The 18255-nt window shown below is 39.4% G+C and overlaps 2 protein-coding genes across 2 annotated transcripts; both read left to right on the top strand.

Annotated features, from left to right (window-relative positions):
* Positions 1 to 1005: 1005 nt before the first annotated feature.
* On the top strand, positions 1006 to 2125 carry LOC109074868 (gastrula zinc finger protein XlCGF49.1-like; the record flags this gene model as incomplete). The annotated part of the gene is made up of 1 exon (XM_019090879.2): positions 1006 to 2125. A coding segment is annotated over one exon (660 nt), but the record flags the coding sequence as incomplete, so codon positions are not given.
* A 4246-nt stretch (positions 2126 to 6371) lies between these two features.
* LOC109074867 (zinc finger protein 239-like) lies at positions 6372 to 9689 on the top strand. Its single transcript, XM_019090877.2, has 3 exons — positions 6372 to 6601; positions 7339 to 7478; positions 8316 to 9689. The coding sequence occupies exons 2-3, from the start codon at positions 7394 to 7396 to the stop codon at positions 9329 to 9331; spliced, it is 1101 nt and encodes a 366-aa protein (XP_018946422.2). The 5' UTR covers positions 6372 to 6601; positions 7339 to 7393; the 3' UTR covers positions 9332 to 9689.
* Positions 9690 to 18255: the final 8566 nt, after the last annotated feature.

An 18255-nucleotide genomic window follows, 5' to 3' on the forward strand; every position in this document is an offset into this window, starting at 1 on the left:
TACTCAACTATCTGTTAACATGCTTGGATACAGCACTCTGTGAACAGCCAGCTTCTTTGGCAATGAATGTTTGTGGCTCCTTGTGAAGGGTGTCAATGATTGTCTTAAGAGAGTTATAATTTTACATCTAAATTAGCAAATGTTTCTCTTTATTTCCTATAATAAGACATTGACTGATGCATCATCATCCTGCACATGTTAAACTCACATCTTAATACAATTTAAAAGTAAATGCACATTGTTCTTAAAAGGATAGTTCACTCAGAAAATAAATCCGTTATTTACTCACCTTCATGTCGTTCCAAATCGAGTTTCTTTCTTCTGTTGAACATAAAAGATGATGTTTTGAAGAATGTTGGTAATCAAACAATTTCTGGTCCCCACTGACCTCCATAGTATTTTTAATTTTTTTTCCAAACTATGGCAGTCAATGGCTATCAGCAACTGTTTGATTACCAACATTCTTCACCCGTCTTAACCTGGAACATTAACATTTCCATCCAAACAAGTTCAAGTTAGTGGTAATTGCATAATTCCTTATAATGGTGCCCACATATTGTGTAATCACAGAACATTTATCTTGGACACACATCGTGTAGCAGAGCATTACCATTTCTGTACCATTTCTGTACCAAAGCCACTATTAACCATTATTATTATTAATTTATACAGTATTTTGTATTATTTTCATGTTGTAGAGAAAAAAAACAGGAAATATTGGTTAATGTTTAACTGGATTTTCTTAATAACTCATGCTTCTAGGATCTAATAGGATTTAAGTTTAACATTTTAAAATGAACCTTTAGCATATACATGATGATATAAAATAGATGCTTGAGCTTGGTGGTGTTGTGTTGTTAAATGGGGGTCACTTTTATTTCTTATTTCAAGTTTCCTGTCAATTTCACTGTCAAAAGTAAAGTTAATTTGTTCCTTTCAGACCTGATGGAAATGGAAGAGGAAACTTAACAACAAAGAGAAAACTAAAAAAAAAATTGAAAACTGAATAAAAAATCTTCTAAAAAGAATGTGTCACAAAAAAGAAGACAAAGAACTGGAGCTAGAAAGTCGTGCACCTGCCGTCAGTGTGGAAGGAGTTTCACATGTAAAGGAAGCCTGAAGGATCACATGAGAATTCACACTGGAGAGAGACCTTTCACATGCAAGTACTGTGGACAGGGCTTTAAACAAAGAGCAAGCCTTACAGAACACATAAGAATCCACACTGGAGAGAAGCCGTTCAAATGCAATCAGTGTGAGAGTAGTTTTCGACAAAAAGGAAGCCTTACAGGTCACATGAAAGTTCACACTGAAGAGAAGCCTTTTACATGCCAGCAGTGTGGGAAAACATTTGCACACAACGGAAATTTGAAGACTCACTTAAAAACTCACTCTGATGTGAAGCCATACATCTGTCCTCAGTGTGGGAAAGGTTTTAGTGTGGCGGGAAACCTGAAAGCACATGAGAGCGTTCACAACGAAGTGAAGAAAGTAAAGCCATATCACTGCGCTCCATGCGGGAGGAGTTTCACACAAATGACTGCTCTTAAAAGACATTTAAAGTCATTCATACATAATAAATACAGGCCGCTAGAGAAATTCATGCTCCTAAGTGGCTCCTCAGGAGAGAATGTGTCATTCACTAAAACACATTTACTGCAGTGAAGTTCTTGCCATCTTAATAAAGTCTCTTAAACAAATAATTAAAACATGTCTTTGGCTGTGAATGGATGGTTTAAAATTTCAAATGAATAAAATTACTTCAAAACCAAGACATTTGTACCATTCAAAAACTAGGTCTGTCTCTTATTTCTACACCTTAAAGGTATGATATCAATGACAAGTTCAGTATGGAGTACCACAAGGCTCAATACTAGGACCATTGCTTTTCACCCTGGGAGATATCATCAAGAAACATGGTGTTAGCTTTCACTGTTAACCTAGAACAGGGGCACAATGAAGATATTCAAGGGAGGTATGCAAGACTGGCCCCCTTCTTCCAGATCAATGTGTTTTTTTTTTGTGTGTTGTTTTTAAAATGCTTAATAAGAAATTGAAAGAAACGGAATAAGTATAAGAAATTTAATGGAAACTGGCCCTTTAATTGAAACCAGGCTACTGTGGTCTCTAGAGCTGCTCTAAAGATAAATTTAAAAAATGAAGATTATTGCTTCCATAATAACAACAAAAACAAATATGTTTCTTGAGCAGTAAATCAGCATATGAGAATGATTTCTGAAGATCATGTGACACTGAAGATTGGAGTAATGATGCTGATAATTCAGCTTTTTGATCACAGGAATAAATTACATTTTAATATATATTCCAATTGAAAGAAGTTCTTTTAAATAGTAAAAATATTTCACAATATTACTGCTCTTGCTGTACTTTGTATCAAATAAATACAGGCTTGGTGAGCAGAAGAGACTTCTTTAAAAAAAAAAAACATAAATCTTACTGTTCAAAAACTTTTGACTGGTAGTGTATATTTGTATGAAATATATATATATTTTAAATCTAGGGTTTAAGTCATTTTAAGATAATAGTAGACCTGCTGGTGAGGAAGTGACAGGTAAAAAAGATGGTGTGGTTGGGGGTGCAGAGATATTGGGGAAAATTAAGAAAAGGAAAAGGGAAGTGAAGGTGCAAGAGTGAACCTTTAATTATTTTCCACGACCCCAAACTAAGGATTTAGACCTTTTTTGTGGTGGTCATACAAATAATAGGATTGTCTGGTTTAAGAAATTGTTGTGGATGTATAGGCTATATATAGGAAATAAGGGGCCAAAACTGGACCGTTTGGGGTAATATTTATACTAATACTAATATGTACGATGTACTACGGTGCCAAGCTGTTGTACCCCAAAAGGTAAAATTTTGGCTCCATTTTCCTGTGTGGCCTAGATGAATGTGAGATTTCCCGGCCCTGGTGCTGCAGCAGTTGGTGGCAATTAAATCCTCCAATTTATTGCAGTATGAGTGATACTGAAACTCTCAAATAGCAGTGGTTTGTCTAATATGTCTTCGAGATTGAAGCAGGTGATCTGGATTTTAAAATCTGGAGTTAAAAACACGTGAATTATCAGTTGCAGTATATCATATGCTATAAAAAAAAGTGGCAAAAAGTTATCAAAAGAATTTTGATCCATTAAATCATTTTGCAGGTATAATCTAATATATTAGTTCATATGGAGAAGTAATTCGGAGCAAACATGATTATTTTCATGATTTCCACTAACAGTAAATATTATGATTAATTTGTAATACTGATGTTGTCCAGGAGTGGAAGCCACAGGATAAAGTGACATGACGTGACATATAGCCAAGTACGGTGACCCATATTCAGAATTAGTGCATTTATCCCATCCAAAGTGCACACACACACACACACACACACACACACCGTGAACACATACCCGGAGCAGTGTGCATCATTTATGCTGTGGCGCCCGGGGAGCAGTTGGGGGTTCGGTGCCTTGCTCAAGGGCACTTCAGTCGTGGTATTGAGAGCCTGTACATTCATTCCCCCCACCTACAGTCCCTGCCAGCCCGAGACTCGAACCCACAACTTTTGGGTTACGAGTCTGACTCTCTAACCATTAGTTCCCTAAAGACTCTTTTAAAGGGGCAATGCTCATTGTGTCCTCATTTACTAATGTCCTTCCTAAATGACTTTCTTCTGTGGAACATGAACATAAGATGTTCTGAAGAATGTTGGTAACCAAACAGTTTTGGTTCCCATTGACTTACATTGTATGGAAACAAATCCAGAGGAAGTCAATGGGAACTGAAACTGATTGGTGACTAATCTTCTTCAAAAAAATTTCACTCAAAATTCATTTACACAACAGAAGAAAGGAAAGTCATTCAGGATTGCCATAAAATGCCAGCTAATGATAATTTTCATTTTTGGCCAAGTGATCACTTTAAGTCTAATCATGTTAAGTTGAAATGACTGGATAACTGAATTATTTTATTTTTCTAACATGTTGTCTTCAGTTACGACAGTTTGTTTGTTTATATGTAGTTTTTTAGCATCACAGTATTACTATAGTATAAATATATGATTTAAATCATTTTTTTTAACCTAAAATAACATGAAACGTGATTGTTACCATTTAAAGCATGTAAAATATGACAAACATTTTTAACCATTTAATTTGTTTTCTTTTCATACTTGATGGATGAGGAATGTGAAGAACTGAGTGAAGCTGAAGAGGAAAGTGAAGAAGAAAATGAAATGAAAACTCTTTGAATGAAAAACAATAAACGTACGTTCTAATAAAATAACGTAAGCCACTAAAGGGACATGGTTAGCTGTTGGCTAGCGGTAGCCTGTTTATATGTACATTATAGTACATAAGATTTCACTTAGCACATAAACAGAGTAGGGAGAGATGACCAAGGATGATGGAGAATGATTGACAGATCCTGAGCACCACTGACAAGCATCTGATCTTGTACAGTCTGTAGTAAGTGCTGCCACTGTAGTTTACACAGAGCACGTGCGATCGCACATCTCCAACGTGAAAGAAAAAAGCGATCGTACATTCGCATATCCGCGCATATTAATAGCGGCTCTGTGAAACAGCCAATCAGAGCAGAGCTTAACATTATTATTCATGACTCTTCAAAATAAGGTAAAAACAGACCTTTTCATTCTAGGGACAAATCCTAGGGTTTACATTTACATTTAATCATTTAGCAGACGCTTTTATGCAAAGCGACTTACAAATGAGAACAATAGAAGCAATCAGACCAACGAGAGAACAACAACGGTATACAAGTACCATGACAAGTCTCAGTTAGTCTAGTACAGAACACGTAGCAAGGTTGTTGTTGTTTTTTCTCCCAAGAATAGGATAGACAAGAAAAGGTAAGTGCTAGTATTAGTTGGTCAAGTGCTGGTGAAAAAGATAAGCCTTTAGATGTTTTTTGAAAATGAGTAAAGACTCAGCTGTTCGAATTGAGATCAGGAGGTCATTCCACCAGCTGGGCGCAGTCCAGGAAAAGGTCTGTGAGAGTGATTTTGAACCTCTTTGGGATGGCACCACAAGACGTCGTTCACTTGCAGAGCGCAAGCTTCTGGAGGGCGTATAAGTTTGAACTAATGAGCTTAGGTATGTTGGTGCCGTGCCAGTGTTCGTTTTGTAGGCAAGCATCAGTACCTTGAATTTGATGCGAGCGGCTACTGGTAGCCAGTGTAACCTGATGAGGAGAGGAGTAACATGAGCTGTTTTTGACTCATTGAAGACAACCCTCGCTGCTGCATTCTGGATCAGTTGTAGAGGCTTGATAGTACATAGGGTTGTAAATGGACATGTAAACTGGAGATTTTTTGCCCTTACCTAAGCTCTTGAGCTCTTGTTACATTATAATCCTCCACGTCCGCTCAGTTCTCAAAACTCTGGCAATTTGATAATACCTAGAATATCAAAGTCAACTGCGGGCGGCAGATCCTTCTCCTATTTAGCGCCCAAACTCTGGAATAACCTTCCTAACATTGTTGAGGAGGCAGACACACTCTTGCAGTTTAAATCTAGATTAAAGACCTATCTCTTTAACCTGGCTTACACATAACATACTAATACACTTCTAATATCCAAATGCGTTAAAGGATTTTTAGGCTGCATTAATTAGGTAAACCGGAACCGGGAACACTTCACATAACACCCGATGTACTTGCTACATCATTAGAAGAATGGCATCTACGCTCATATTAGTCTGTTTCTCTCTTATTCCGAGGTCACCGTAGCCACCAGATCCAGTCTGTATCCAAGTCAGAGGGTCACTGCAGTCACCCGGATCCAGTCTGTATCCAGCCCAGATGGTGGATTTCTGGTTTCTCCCAAGGTTTTTTCTCCATTCTGTCACTGATGGAGTTTTTGGTTCCTTGCCGCTGTCACCTCTGGCTTGCTTAGTTGGGGACACTTCATTTACAGCGATATCGTTGACTTGATTGCAAATTATTGCACAGATACTATTTAAACTGAACTGAGCTGCATGATGACATCACTGAATTCAATGATGAACTGCCTTTAACTGTCATTTTGCATTATTGACACACTGTTTTCCTAATTAATGTTGTTCAGTTGCTTTGACGCAATCTTTTTTGTTTAAAGCACTATATAAATAAAGATGACTTGACTTGACTTGACTTGACTTGACTAAGCCACATACCTTTTATGTAGATATCAGAGAACAAATTAAAATTTTGTGTCAATGCATTCTATGGCACCTTTAAAACAGAAGTCTTCAACAAGAGCATTTACCATCAATTAACAACCAGTCTGTCTGCGGGTTTAAATGTTATCAATAAAACTCCATTTCCCTCTGGAGAAAATTAATTGCATTAGTTCTGGAACCAGTTGTTGCACTCTTGTGACAGTTTCTTGTGCATTTCACTCTTTAATGTGAAAACATCTTTTTCATTGGCAAAGAAATCTCTTCCTGCACCTTTTACAGAAGCGGTTTGGCTGATTGGTTGAAAACAACCTGTGCTCGCGCCTGTGATCGTGTACTTCCGGGTGTCGCGCCAGCGGAGCAGCTGCCATTGAATGAACGGGCGCGTTCCCGTGAGCGGAGGAGCGGCGGCGTGACGGTAACCGAATTACTGTTTCCCTGTAGTTTACAGTCTGTAAACGATTCGATAGTAGCGGATATAAGGACAACGAACAGCAGTGAGCACTAGACTGATTCTCATGCTTTCTCCAATAAATTATCTGTTTATGTCGCCACTGAAAGCAGCGAATCAATAGACAGAACCCGAGAAACATATTACATGCATGCGGTTTTTCAGCATGAATAAAGTCCATAGACACGTGCATTTTCAATGCAGTGCAAACAACACTGAGTTCAGTAATAAAATCCCTACAGAACTTCCGTTTCTGATCTGATCGCAGTTATTAATTCAGACACGATTGTAACAGTGACAGCAATAAACCCCAGAGAGAAACATCATATCAGGTTTACAGTGATAGTCAATGTTTTGGATTTTTTAAATAGAAAATAGATGTAACATTTACTTTATGAATCATTATCAGCTACAACAATGAATAAAACTTGACAAGAATTGAAAAAGAAAAAAATTACAATATGCAGAAAAAGTTCTTATAATAGCAAGAAATATTACTGAATGTCTTAATAGAGTAAGAACAGAGAGAGGTGAGACAGAATCTCTTCAGTCATCTGAAAGTGTTTCAGATCCGGAGTGGCTTAACATTCACACAGCAGGATAACTGGAAATCCTCTCACATCATATTCGTGAGTGATGATAGGATGAATTCAGCATTCACTAAATACTAATAATGACTTTCTTCTCTGTATCTGCTCCAACAGTTGTAACAGTTTGCAGGTGTAAAAAAGGAACATTTCGAGTTACGCTTCTGTAAAGATGGAGTTTATTAAAGAGGAGAGTGAAGACGTGAGTGATGCAGAAACGCAAAGAGAGAAAGAAGAAGAAACTGAGGAACAGAGAGGTTGGTGATGATTATCGATTCTTCTTTAATGACTGATGTGTGTGGGGAAAAAATCATATGAGCCGTTAAATAATAAATTAGTTTATTTCCCCAGGTTCTCGGGTGGGGAGTGACGGCACACAAAAACGATTGTTCTGTGTGTACATCGGGTTTGAAGTCACGGTTCAGAATGTTTTCAGGACAGCAGGGGAAACAATAAATAAAATAATGCATTTTTTTTCTTTTTTATTAAACAGTGGCTTGTTGAATAAACTATGGCTCAGTCTTTAAACAAAAATGACTGCTGCAACACACTCTTCATACTGCAGTTTAGTGCTGGTGTGAATGGAGAAGAGATCTGAAGTGCGTCCACTTTTGAATGTAAAATATTTGGCAATATATATTTTAGTCAGAATTATAGCTCTCCTATTCTAATGTGCTCCGTCTGTCTGATGTTCATGCACACACCGCCGCTCCTTCAGTGAAGTCTGTGCAATCTAACAGAGACTCACTTGATATTAGAAAAAATGGAGATCATGTATATGTACAAATATTATTATAAGATGTAAGTTATGAGCTGAGGAAAATATGTCTGAATTGCATTAAACAGCACGCATCTGACAGACTCCTTTATACTGTATGCTTATGATTTAGTTTGAAGCGCAACATTTCTCAGTTTCATTTCATTTAACTTGAAGTACTAAATGAACTATAACTAATTATTACTATTAAACTAAAACGGACAAAAACACACAACAAGATGATAAAACCAGCTATTTTTTTCAGTTTGTATAATAAGATTAGGTGTAATCCAGATATTCAGCACCTCGTTGACCTCATTGTCTGAATTGGTTCTAGATCTGCTGGAAGTGAAGGTGGAAAGTGAAGAAGTGAATGAAGATCATCAGAAGATCATATTCGGAGAACGATCACAGACTGAAGATGACTTCTCCCAGAAGAGAGCAGGAGCCAAGAAATCTCCGTTCAGCTGCTCTCAGTGTGGAAAGTGTTTCACGCTCAAAGTAAACCTCAACAGCCACATCAGAATCCACAGTGGAGAGAGAAACTTCAGCTGTCTGCAGTGCGGCAGCAGCTTCTTCAAGAACGCAGATCTGAAGAGACACTTACAGACTCACAGCGGAGAGAAGCCCTACAGCTGCCCGCACTGCTCCAAGAGCTTCACACGCAAGGAGAGCCTGGAGAACCACATCCGGATCCACACCGGAGAGAAGCCCTTCACCTGCCTCCTGTGTGACAAGAGCTTCATCCGCAAGGGTCACTTTAAGAACCACATGCGGATTCACTCTGGAGAGAGACCGTTCACGTGTCACGAGTGCGGGAAGAGCTTCACACAGGCTACGATCCTCAGAAACCACCAGCACTCACACTCTGGAGAACGACCCTTCGGCTGCGATCTGTGCGGAAAGAGCTTCATCTCAGCAAAACACCTAAAAATACACCAGAAAATCCATCAGAAGCTCTTCCTGTGCTCCTTCTGTGGAAAGATGTTTTCACAGCTGGGTTACCTGAAGGAGCACCAGAAGATCCACACCGGAGAGAAAGCTCACGTGTGCTCGGTGTGCGGAAACAGCTTCTCCAGAGCCAAATATCTGAAGGAACATCAGAAAGTCCATACAGGAGAAAAACCCTACAAGTGCTCGCACTGCGACAAGAGTTTCAGTCAGTCAGGGAACCTGAAGATACACGAGAGAGTTCACACCGGAGAGAAACCGTACCACTGTCCCCCGTGTGGACGGAGCTTCATCACCTCCAGCGCTCTGCTGTCGCACAGGCGAAACTGTCTCCCGAAGTTATCAAGTGAGCAGGAATCAACAGAGAAACTCAAATGTTTTCTTGCAAAGTCATTTTCTTGAACAGCTCTTTCTAGATTACGTTAACTGTGTGTAGTAGCATTCATCAGACGTATGATGTGTATTATTTCTCCATGCACATTGTTAACAAATTAACTGTATCAGTCACAGTTTGTGTGAGGTGGTGAATTGAAAAGAACAGTGAGAACGTGAAGAGATCAGAAGAGTGCTGGAAACCTATCAACCACAGCATTGATAAAAATGAAATAAGGACCTTTGCAATACACAAACTGTGTACTTTGCATTATTTGGCCACATGTTCATTCATTGCTGAATAAAGTATATTAATACTATTTATTTAAAACTTTAACTAAGACCACTGTATTGTGCTTGGATTGCACATTATGAAATGTCAATAAATGAGAGCAAAATGTTCAATTCAATTCAAGTTTATTTGTATAGCGCTTTTTACGATACAAATCATTGCAAAGCAACTTTACAGAAAATTAAGTTTCTACAATATTTAGTAGTAGCTTATCAGTGATGACTGTCAGTTTATGTGCATACGCCAGAAATGTTCAGAAAAATCAATAAAAGACGTAAACAAACAGATGATTAACACTATTAACAGCAATTATGCAATCAAACTTATAGCAAAATGTGTAAGTTCTGTATGTTGTCTCTGGGTTAGCATCATCTGAGGTCCTCTGAGGGGTTGGCATCATCTCTTCTCAGGTGTTCTGGATCCAGACTGGAGCTTGTGTAAATCCTAGTTACCACGGGATGTAAATCCAGCAGAAACAGAGAAACAAATAGAGACATAATTAGCGTAGCTGCTGTTCCAGCCAAGCAAAATTAATTAGTTTAACCCAAGCTAAAGAATGATAATGCGCATTTGAACAGATATAACTGCAGTCCAAAATTATGAGATGCATTATTTCAATGCTTGGCCAAAGAGATGTGTTTTTAATCTAGATTTAAACAGAGGAAGTGTGTCTGAACCCCCGAACATTATCAGGAAGGCTATTCCAGAGTTTGGGAGACAAATGCAAAAAAGCTCTACCTCCTTTAGTGGACTGTGCTATTCTAGGTACTATCAAAAGTCCAGCGTTTTGTGACCTTAGGGAGCGTGATGGGTTGTAGCGTGGTAGAAGACTAGTTAGGTATGCAGGAGCTAAACCATTAAGGGCCTTATAAGTAAGTAATAATATTTTGTAACTGATACAGAACTTAATAGGTAGCCAGTGCAGAAACTGTAGTATTGGGGTAATATGATCATATTTTCTTGACCTGGTAAGGACTCTAGCCGCTGCATTTTGGACTACCTGTAGCTTGTTTATTGAGGATGCAGGACAACCACCTAGCAGTGCATTACAATAGTCCAGTCTAGAGGTCATGAATGCATGAACTAGCTTTTCTGCATCAGGAACAGGTAACATGTTTCATAGCTTGGGCAATGTTTCTAAGATGGAAGAATGCTGTTTTTGTAACACGGGAAATATGATTTTCAAAAGACAAGTTACTGTCTAATATAACACCCAGATTTTTGACTGTAGAGGAAGTAACAGTACATCCGTCTAATTGCAAATTGTAATTCACGAGATTCTGTGTAATGTTTTTTGGTCCAATAAGTAATATCTCTGTCTTATCTGAATTTAATAGGAGAAAATTATTGGTCATCCAATCTTTTCAATTCAATCATTTTTAACACACTGTTAGTTTAGATAATTTAGAAGTTTCATCTGGCCTTGTTGAGATATATAGTTGAGTATCATCAGCATAACAGTGGAAATTAATCCTGTATTTTCTAATAATATTACCAAGGGGCAACATGTATATTGAAAACAGCAGAGGACCTAGGACAGATCCTTGTGGCACTCCATATTTTACTGGTGATAAATGAGATGAATCCCCATTTAAATAAACAAAGTGGTAGCGATCGGACAGGTAGCATCTAAGCCATCTTAAAGACTGCCCTTGGATACCTGTATAGTTTTGTAATCAATCTATGAGTATGTGGTGATCTATGGTGTCGAACGCAGCACTAAGATCAAGTAAAACTAGCAATGAGATGCAGCCTTGGTCTGATGCAAGAAGCAAGTCATTAATAATAATAACAATTTCAGTTCCATTACTATGACTGAAACCCAAACCAAACTCAAAATATACATAAATTTTTCATTTGCAGTAAGGAGCACAATTGAGCAGACACAAATTTTTTCTAAAATTTTAGACATAAATGGAAGATTTGAAATGGGTCTGTAATTTGCCAGTTCACTAGGATCTAGTTGTGGTTTCTTAATAAGAGGCTTAATAACCGCCAGCTTGAATGGTTTTGGGACGTGACCTAAAGATAACGATGAGTTAATAATATTGAGAAGCGGTTTTTCTGCTACAGGTAACAACTCTTTCAGGAATTTAGTGGGTACAGGATCTAATAAACATGTTGTTGGTTTAGATGCAGTGATAAGTTTATTTAGCTCTTCCTGTCCTATAGTTGCAAAGCACAGCAGTTAATCTTTGGGTGCGATGGATAAAACTAAAGTATTAGATGCTGTAGAATCTACGTTTGCTATTGTATTTCTGATGTTATCTATTTTATCAGTGAAGAAATTCATAAAGTCATTACTATTTAACTGTGAGGGAATATTTAGATCGGGTAGCGTCTGGTTATTTGTTAATCTAGCCACTGTGCTAAATAAAAACCTTGGATTGTTTTGGTTGTTTTCTATGAGTTTGTGGATATGCTCGGCCCTGGCAGTTTTTAGAGCCTGTCTATAGCTGGACATACTGTTTTTCCACGCAATTCTAAAAACTTCCGAGTTAGTTTTTCTCCATTTGCGCTCAAGACTACGAGTTTCTTTCTTGAGAGAGTGGGTATTACTGTAAGATAGTGCCCATGTTGCCAGTCATTTTGTCTAGTTCATGTGTATTTATGGGTACACAGAGCAGTTGAGATAAATCAGGCAGGTTATTTGTGAATCTGTCTTTGGTGGCGGGAACAATAGTTCTGCCCGGACGATAACACGAAGCCATATAGTTAATATCATCAATACGCAGAATGCACGATACAAGGAAATGGTCAATAACATCATCACTTTGAGGTACGATATCTATATCAGTAAGATCGATTCCATGCTGTAACAGTCAAACCTGTTAACATGTTTTTTTTTCGTTGTACCTCTACTACTCACCATGAGGGGGCAACAAGGAGTAATACTCTGATGTATAAAACTGGTGTAGAGAGTAGAAGTAGTAGATTGGTAATGGAGGAATAAGCATGGCTTATGGCTCCAAACAATCATTGGTCCTGATTGGGAAACTTAGAGTTTCATGCTCAGTCTGAAGTAAGCATTGTTTCTTTTATATCGACTTAAATGTTGACTGTTATTTATGTAGTTATATATAACTATTTAATGTGATTCTTTTTGTAGAAGGACTCCACATTCTGTGGGAGACATCTTTCTCTTTTACATGCCTGTCTGAAACCTTGTCTGAAACATGTCAATGAAGTGAATGTAGAGGCAATGTGAAATACTGCTGTGGATCCTGAAATCGGATTGTGCCACACTAGTGATTTTGAAGACTTGGGTTTACTGTGATTCGATATCAACACAAAGGTTTGCACGTGGAAACTTTGGGATGTTTTGGGATTGGGACATGAGCTTTCGTGGACATTCATGGATTAGAGTGTGGTGAATGGACTTTCAGGATTATTGTCTTCGTCATTATCGTCGGCGTCAGCATCGTCATCATCATCAACGTCACCCAAAAACAGATAAGACTTATATTTCTATGCTGTTGGTTTTTGAGGGTAAAAACATGTACGATTTCTGTGTGTGTCAATGAAAGGGTCTAAAAAGATAAAACAATATGCAAATGAATGAGAAGTATTTATTTATTGATTTTTTTATATTACAGACTTGTTAAGGTCGTATTGAAACATAGTTAATGATTCCACCCTATAAAAACAGAGTTATAACTAATACCATTGTGAGATCAAGGAAACGGTTATAATGCGATATAATTAAATCTAGCGTATTATTAAAACGATGAGTGGGACCGGTGACATTTTGCTTTACTCCAAAACAGTTTAATAAGTCAGTAAACGCAAGTCCTAATGCATCATTTGTATTATCAATGTGAGTGTTAAAATCTCCAAAAATTAGCGCTTTATCAGCGGTAACCAACAGGTCTGAGAGGAAATCTCCAAATTCTTTTAGGAATTCTGTATACGGCCCTGGTGGTCTATACACAGTAGCCAGAGCAAGAGATACGATAGATTTCTTTTGCATATCTGACAATGTAACATTAAGCATAAGTATTTCAAATGATTTAAACCTGTATCCTGTTTTCTGGGTAACATTGAGAATATCACTATATATTGTTGCAACACCTCCCCCACGACCAGTCTGATGGGGCTCATGCTTATAACAGTAGTTTGATGGAGTAGACTCATTTAGACCAATATAATCTTTTGGTTTTAGCCAGGTTTCAGTCAAGCAGAGTACATCAAAACTATTATCTGTGATCATTTCATTTACAATAACTGCTTTGGGTGTGAGTGATCTAATGTTTATGAGCCCAAACTTTAGAAATTGTTTTTGATCATTTATTTTATGTTTTTCTGGTTTAATCACGATAAGATTTTTTCTTGGTCCTGCATTAAATTTATATTTTGACCTCACTATTTGGGGAACAGACACAGTCTTAATAGATTGGACAGCGCAAGTACAAACCCGATTCCAAAAAAGTTGGGACACTGTACAAATTGTGAGTAAAAAAGGAATGGAATAATTTACAAATCTCATAAACTTATATTTTATTCACAATAGAATATAGATAACATATCAAATGTTTAAAGTGAGACATTTTGAAATGTCATGCCAAATATTGTCTCATTTTGGATTTCATGAGACCTACACATTCCAAAAAAAGTTGGGACAGGTAGCAATAATAGGCCGGAAAAGTTAAATGTACATATAAGGAACAGATGGAGGACCAATTTGCAACTTATTAGGTCAATTGGCAACATGATTGGGTATAAAAAGAGCCTCTCAGAATGGCAGTGTCTCTCAGAAGTCAAGATGGGCAGAGGATCACCAATTCCCCCAATGCTGCGGCGAAAAATACTGGAGCAATATCAGAAAGGAGTTTCTCAGAGAAAAATTGCAAAGAGTTTGAAGTTATCATCATCTACAGTGCATAATATCATCCAAAGATTCAGAGAATCTGGAACAATCTCTGTGCGTAAGGGTCAAGGCCGGTAAACCATACTGGATGCCTGTGATCTTCGGACCCTTAGACGGCACTGCATCACATACAGGAATGCTACTGTAATGGAAATCACAACATGGGCTCAGGAATACTTCCAGAAAATATTGTGGGTGAACACAATCCACCGTGCCATTCGCCGTTGCCGGCTAAAACTCTATAGGTCAATAAAGAAGCCATATCTAAACATGATCCAGAAGCGCAGGCCGTTTTGGAAAACTGGGACGCCATGTCATCCGGACTAAAGAGCACAAGGACAACCCAAGTTGTTATCAGCGCTCAGTTCAGAAGCCTGCATCTCTGATGGTATGGGGTTGCATGAGTGCGTGTGGCATGGGCAGCTTACACATCTGGAAAGGCACCATCAATGCTGAAAGGTATATCCAAGTTCTAGAACAACATATGCTCCCATCCAGACGTCGTCTCTTTCAGGTAAGACCTTGCATTTTCCAACATGACAATGCCAGACCACATACTGCATCAATTACAACATCATGGCTGCGTAGAAGAAGGATCCGGGTACTGAAATGGCCAGCCTGCAGTCCAGATCTTTCACCCACAGAAAACATTTGGCGGATCGTAAAGAGGAAGATGCGACAAAGAAGACCTAAGGCAGTTGAGCAACTAGAAGCCTGTATTAGACAAGAATGGGACAACATTCTTACTCCTAAACTTGAGCAACTTGTCTCCTCAGTCCACAGACGTTTGCAGACTGTTATAAAAAGAGGGGATGCCACACAGTGGTAAACATGGCCTTGTCCCAACTTTTTTGAGATGTGTTGATGCCATGAAATTTAAAATCAACTTATTTTTCCCTTAAATGATACATTTTCTCAGTTTAAACATTTGATGTGTCATCTATGTTGTATTCTGAATAAAATATAGAAATTTATAACATCCACATCATTGCATTCTGTTTTTATTCACAATTTGTACAGTGTCCCAACTTTTTTGGAATCGGGTTTGTCCTTCTAACATTTAAGCGGGTAGAACAAAAGCCATCATAGCAGTTATTTGAGAATTGGCTTACTAGTCAAATGGAGTGTAGAGTCCTGGAGATGTTGTCCGACAGGAGATCTGCTCTGACTCTGCTGGGGTGCAGGCCATCAGCGCGAAAAAGCCTAGGACGCTCCCAGAAAAGAGTCCAGTTATTAACAAAGAGCAGTTTCTGTTCTTTACACCATGACAATAACCATTCATTTAGAGCAAAAAGTCTACTGAACCTTTTGTGTCCTCGTCGATACGTGGGCAGTGGTCCTGACATGATGATCGTCGCAGCGGGCTCGATCAGGCTCCTGAAGTCCCTCTTCAGTGTCTCCATCTGCCGCTGCGTGGTGTCGTTAACCCCGGCGTGAAGCACGACCGCTCTGGGGCTCTCGTCGGCCTTCAGGATCGCGGGTATCTGCACAGAAACATCGAGAACACAAGCACCAGGGAAACAGTGAGTGTGCACTTTACCTTCGGCTAACGTAGCACGGATGTGTCAGACGATGGAGTCTCCGACAATCACAGCGTCGCATTCCGTCTCACGGAGGGGAGCGAAGCGGTTCCGTGTGGAGATCTCGAAGACCGGAGGGGGAGAGGTCGTCGCCCGGGGACTGGCTCGCGTCCTCCGCAGCGGATGCACCCAGGGTCCGTGGTGCCCCCGCACCGGAGTGAAGGACATCTGGGCAGATCGCGTCTTGGGTGCACCAGGTCTGTGCAGAGAAACACATGGGGTAGAGGTGGTGGGACTGTTAGTAGCGCACTGCATACTTACCCTAGACTTGTGAGCGTCAGCCCGGGAGGTTTCCAGTGCGGCTCTCCGCTCTCTCAGCTGGGCCTGCCTCTGCTCCGGGACCCGAATCTGCTTCTCCACGGCCCCCAGCTCGAGCTGCATTCGTGTCGTCACCTGCACTCAAAGGTAGACAAACATCCGCCATTAAAGCAAGTAACAGTGAGTAAAGCAATTTTAATGTGTGTGAATAGAGTATTAGCAATGCACGTGGGTTTAGCGATAACCACGCTGGCGATGCTAATGGGCTATAAGCTACTAGCGGACTCGGGAAATCAAAATAAAACTAGTGATAACAAGGCACTCTGATTGTTTTTGTTGTAGAATACCATAGAGGATATATTCACACGTTTATAGAAATGAAAATGCTGGTATATAAATTAGATTTCAATAATAAAAAATAGACGATAAAGAAATAACGTGACAGAGCTCAAACTAGAGGCATAATGTTGTACAGAGCTGCTCTTTTAAGGAGCACAGAAGACAGATGTGCTTGAGTTCAGCTGATGTTCAGTATTGTTTCAACATTGTGTCTCAATTCAGTGGTAATAAAGCTTTTTTCTTCACAAAATTCATCCAGATCTTTACTTTATGCTTGCAGCAAGAATAATATATTATAAGCCTAGACTGGTAACATTAATAGTGACTGGCTGGACTAAACAGCCAGACATGAACACAAAATACATGTATTCATTTATTCAAAGTCATAAAAAAAGACAATTTCATAAAAATAGACATTTTATTATCCGGGTTCCACATTCATTGTAATTGTAGTAATTTCCCCATAAAATTTAGTTTGATCTCTAATTAAATGGACCTGAATCAACTCCTCGAGGTCTTTGCATTTTTTTTAATAACAATCAGATGTGTCGAAACTACAGTTACACCAGAGGTCAGTCTCGAGAGACTGATTCCCTTAGTAGATTGTTTAGCAGCATTGAAACGACTGCCAAATGTATCTCAATGTGTCCTGCATATGGTAGAAAGGCTATCGCATTCAGTTCTGCTCTTACTGCCAAAATTCAACGGGGTTATCCCGACGCTGGTCGGATCTGAGCAGGCTCTGGTTATGGAACAAGAAGTGAATACCCTATTAAGGAAGGAGGCCATCGAGGTGGTCCCTCCTCAAGACAGGGAATCCGGGTTTTACAGCCGGTATTTCACAAGTTCCAAAGAAGGATGTGGGGGTTGCATCCGATCATAGATCTACTTAAGTTAAATCGCTCAGTTATGAGGCTGAAGTTCAAAATGCTCATTATCAAGCATGTTGTATCACAAATCAGGTCCGAGGACTGGTTTGTCACGATAAATCTCAAAGACGCATATTTCCATGTCGCCATCTTTCCACAACAGGAAGGTCCGCTTTTGGGGGCGAATAAGGTTTCTGAGATCCGCTTTCAGGGGCGAAGCGTACCAATATCGAGTACTTCCGTTCAGCCTTGCACTCCCACACCGCATGTTTACGAAATGTGTAGATGCGGCTCTGGTTCCTCTGCGACTGCAGGGCATCCGCATACTAAATTATATTAACGATTGGTTGATTTTTAGCTCAATCAGAGCAGATGGCATTTCAACATCGAGATGTCATTCTTGCCCACATGGGGGAGCTGGGTTTGAGACTGAACGCCAAGAAAAGTGTACTTTGTCCATTACAGAGGACCACTTATCTAGGTGTAGTGTGGGATTCGACCATGATGCAGGCACGTCTGTCTCCTGCTCGTTTCGAGTCGATCCTCACGTCAGTCAAGAGAGTCAGAGAAGGCCAGCCACTCACTCTCAAACAGTGTCAGAGATTGTTAGGTCTGATGGCAACTGCGTCCAACGTGATACCTTTTGGCCTGCTGTACATGAGACCCCTACAGTGGTGGCTCAAGACCAAGGGATTTTCACCGAGGGGGAATCCACTTCGAAATATCAAGGTCACGCAGCGATGCCTCCA

This window comes from Cyprinus carpio, chromosome A2 (genome assembly GCF_018340385.1).
Source record: "Cyprinus carpio isolate SPL01 chromosome A2, ASM1834038v1, whole genome shotgun sequence".
Classification (NCBI taxonomy): domain Eukaryota; kingdom Metazoa; phylum Chordata; class Actinopteri; order Cypriniformes; family Cyprinidae; genus Cyprinus; species Cyprinus carpio.